At 39.4% G+C, this 3,180-nt stretch overlaps 2 protein-coding genes across 4 annotated transcripts in view; one reads left to right on the forward strand and one right to left on the reverse strand.

Moving 5' to 3' along the window:
* LOC111862948 (protein crumbs) overlaps window positions 1–1,326 on the reverse strand; it is a 112,703-nt gene extending 111,377 nt beyond the window's left edge. For all 3 annotated transcript variants that reach the window (XM_023848837.2, XM_023848838.2, XM_023848835.2), the window contains exon 1: window positions 1,159–1,326. In XM_023848837.2, the coding sequence (XP_023704605.1) occupies window positions 1,159–1,189 (31 nt within the window). In that variant the 5' untranslated portion in view covers window positions 1,190–1,326. The remainder of the gene's footprint in view (window positions 1–1,158) is intronic.
* A 170-nt stretch (window positions 1,327–1,496) lies between these two features.
* Window positions 1,497–3,180, forward strand: part of LOC111862944 (mitochondrial-processing peptidase subunit alpha) — an 8,102-nt gene continuing 6,418 nt past the window's right edge. The window contains exons 1-4 of the mRNA XM_023848814.2: window positions 1,497–1,649; window positions 1,838–2,091; window positions 2,177–2,256; window positions 2,346–2,428. Of these exons, the coding sequence (XP_023704582.1) occupies window positions 1,594–1,649; window positions 1,838–2,091; window positions 2,177–2,256; window positions 2,346–2,428 (473 nt within the window). The 5' untranslated portion in view covers window positions 1,497–1,593. The remainder of the gene's footprint in view (window positions 1,650–1,837; window positions 2,092–2,176; window positions 2,257–2,345; window positions 2,429–3,180) is intronic.

Genomic DNA, 3,180 nt, shown 5'->3' on the forward strand with positions numbered 1-3,180 from the left:
AATAATAATAATAATAATAGTGCCGAGGTCAAGAATATGTGGATATGTACTTCCAGTCCCCATAGGTCTTAATTAGTTACGCACAGGGACAACTTTACCTTGTTTTCTTTCAGAAGAAAAAGGAACCAAATGGGAAGCATATACATGCGCCGGAATGGAGTTCCGGCACAAATTGAACTATGAAAACACTGCCTAGTGCGGGAGCTACGTAACAGCTACCAACCTCTCAAAAAAGTAATTCACTCTAAAGACGGCAATTACTGGGCTTGCCGAAATGTTGGAATGCCCTCAATATTTGGCGTGACCTGGCCCCAAATGCCGAAGCTTGACACATTTAGATGTAAATAATTATTCCCGGCGAAAATTATAATAAAAATTGTGAGGGTGCAATTCATACAGCGGAGAGTATTCAGTTATATTCCACTTTAATCATTAAAAATAATTATTCGTTTTATTTATCCATTACTTCAAAGATTACAGCCTAGAGAGCAGTATTTTATTTTTAATTCATTTAATGGTATTCTTTCAATTACGCGAGCTATATAGCATTACGTAGAAAAACGATTGTGAAGCAGGAACTGGAAAACATGCTGAAGGAAGCGATTATGCCCTATATTACTACTACTCCGATGTTTGTCTAGAATGGCTGAGGAACACCACGAAAACCTGTCACGACACCTTGTGTCCGGGCCGATATTGGTCTCCGAAACCTTCCGAATACAAAGCACGAATTCAAACTTCCCGTCACATATTATTTTCAAATTCACAATTGTCACATTTCCTTCTCATACATAACAAATCAATGCAATTCTTTGTTTCTATGCCAACGCACAAAACAAACGCTAATCACACTTCAACCGTTCTTCTTCGCGATTATAATACAGAACCACACTTGTATATCAAATAGCACACATCGCAATGAACCTCTGCCTCGTGGTCTTCCAAAATTTTTGGATATTGCAAGATATTACAGACGAAAGAAATTACTGTAAGCATAAAACAGATACACTCATTTGCGAATAGAGACATTCCGCGCTTCTGACTCAGCTCTGTTGTCCCACACAGGTATTCTCTGTAACACCTGTCCACTTCGATTCACAGGTGAGCTTTCACAAGTCATACGTGTTAAAAACTAGAGGAATATTAACAGCTACTTACCAGAAAGGCACCTAGACCCGTATATGGACATATTAATCCTTGTTCATAATATTTTAATCTAATTAATCCACCATAACTTCAGTCCATCGTCACTGCACGAACGTAACTACACTCCATTTCTCTGGTATTCGCTATTTCGAGCTACAGACCGCCACAGACTGCCACACACCGCCCCTCCCGCTTTCCAGTCGTTCAACAGCTTCAACAGTAAATCATGTTGTAGTTACATTCTTCCAGCCAGATGGCAGTATACGCAGGTTATATGTCATAGTGTCTTAAACTCCTTATAGTCGGTGCCGAAGTAGAGAAAGATGGGAACTTTCGTCCAGTGGATGAAAAAGATGTGTTGGCACTCTTGACTGATCACCATCTCTAACATCTCTAAGTAGGAAAGGAGGAGGAATAATTTGATATAAATATCTGCGGAATAAAATAATGGTTGGGCGATCTGGTCTACATAGAATTGGGACAAATCTACTAAAGAACCATTCGTAAGTTAAATGAGAAACGTGATTATGTAGGAAGTTACTGTGGAAATAGATGTTTTGGTTTCATAACCTCCATTCGTATGGAATATTATTCCCACGTGCGCAGTACAATTTAATTTTCATTTTACGGATGTCCGTGACGCATGACCTGTTGTACTTATTCAGCAATAACATATATATAATTTGCATAGGGGATCGAGCACAGGTCTAACCTGGCAGGGATGGAGGAAATGTAGTTCTACCATTCCAACTACAAAGTCAGCTCCAGTTGCTGCTGAGAGTAAATCATCAACTCAGCCTCCACTAACACATTCATTACCAGGTCTTCCAACTCCAGTATATGCAACATCGAAAGACAAGCAACATTTTACGCAAGTAACAACATTAAGCAATGGATTACAAGTTGCATCAGAGAATCGATTTGGACAGTTCTGCACAATTGGAGGCAAGGATTGGTGGCCTAATAAGCTTCATTGTAATATTGACATTATGGTGATGTACAGTGCACCTAATTAATTATTTCTTTACAGTTGTTGTTGATTCCGGGTCAAGATATGAAGTGGCATATCCTAGTGGTGTTTCACACTTTCTAGAAAAATTGGCATTCAATGTAGGTTGATAAATTTTCTAAATATGTTAAGTATAGAATGTAAGTGCTCACTTTATTATCAAAGAACTGTAAACATGTTTTCTTTGCAGTCTACAACGGAGTTCCCAGACAAAGACAAGATTTTGCTTGAGCTAGAGAAACATGGTGGTATTTGTGATTGTCAGTCCTCAAGGTAAGTGAAGATGAGGTACAGGTTTAAGTTTGGTATGTTGACAAGTTTATGAATTGCATGGTGCAACACAACAATAATCTTGTGCGCTTATTATACTGCTGTGCAACCCAAACATTTAGTTGCTTAATGCAAATGCAAGTTCACTTTTAATAGTTAGGCCTTGAAGAGCCTCACAGTTCAGTTAGAATTCCCATTATCAAATTTATAATCATGTGTCAGTCAAGTGCACATTCCACACCACCATACATACCTATCCCCAGGAAAGTCATTAGGTAAACCAATAATGTAAAATGTACTGACTTAACCAGTATGACCCAAATTTCATCGAACTCCGTCACTGGATGTTTGCAACATCCAACTCAGTACCACATGATAAAATTGAATGTCTTTTTCTTGTATGACATGCTAGAACATAGTACATAAATGCAGGACAGCTCAGTCAATATAATGACTAGGGGATCAGGGTTCTATTCCTGGCTCAACATGTCCAGACTATTATTGGAGCTCACCTAGCCTCCTGTCCTGGGATTGAAGTTGAGAACTCACCTCTTATCTAGTATCAGGTTTGAGAATGCATGGAACTGAGCCAACACTTCCCTACATGTCTTCCTGGTGAAGGTAAAGCAATCCCTGTAACAGGCCGTGGAGGCCCATAAGGTTGTGAGATGTTGAGGTTCCCACATTTTCTGGTGTAGCTGTCAGCCTTACCCTTTACCCCCCCCCCCAGGAAGATTTTTGGTACTCATTTCTGT

Source organism: Cryptotermes secundus, unplaced genomic scaffold (assembly GCF_002891405.2).
Source record: "Cryptotermes secundus unplaced genomic scaffold, Csec_1.0 scaffold763, whole genome shotgun sequence".
Taxonomy (NCBI): domain Eukaryota; kingdom Metazoa; phylum Arthropoda; class Insecta; order Blattodea; family Kalotermitidae; genus Cryptotermes; species Cryptotermes secundus.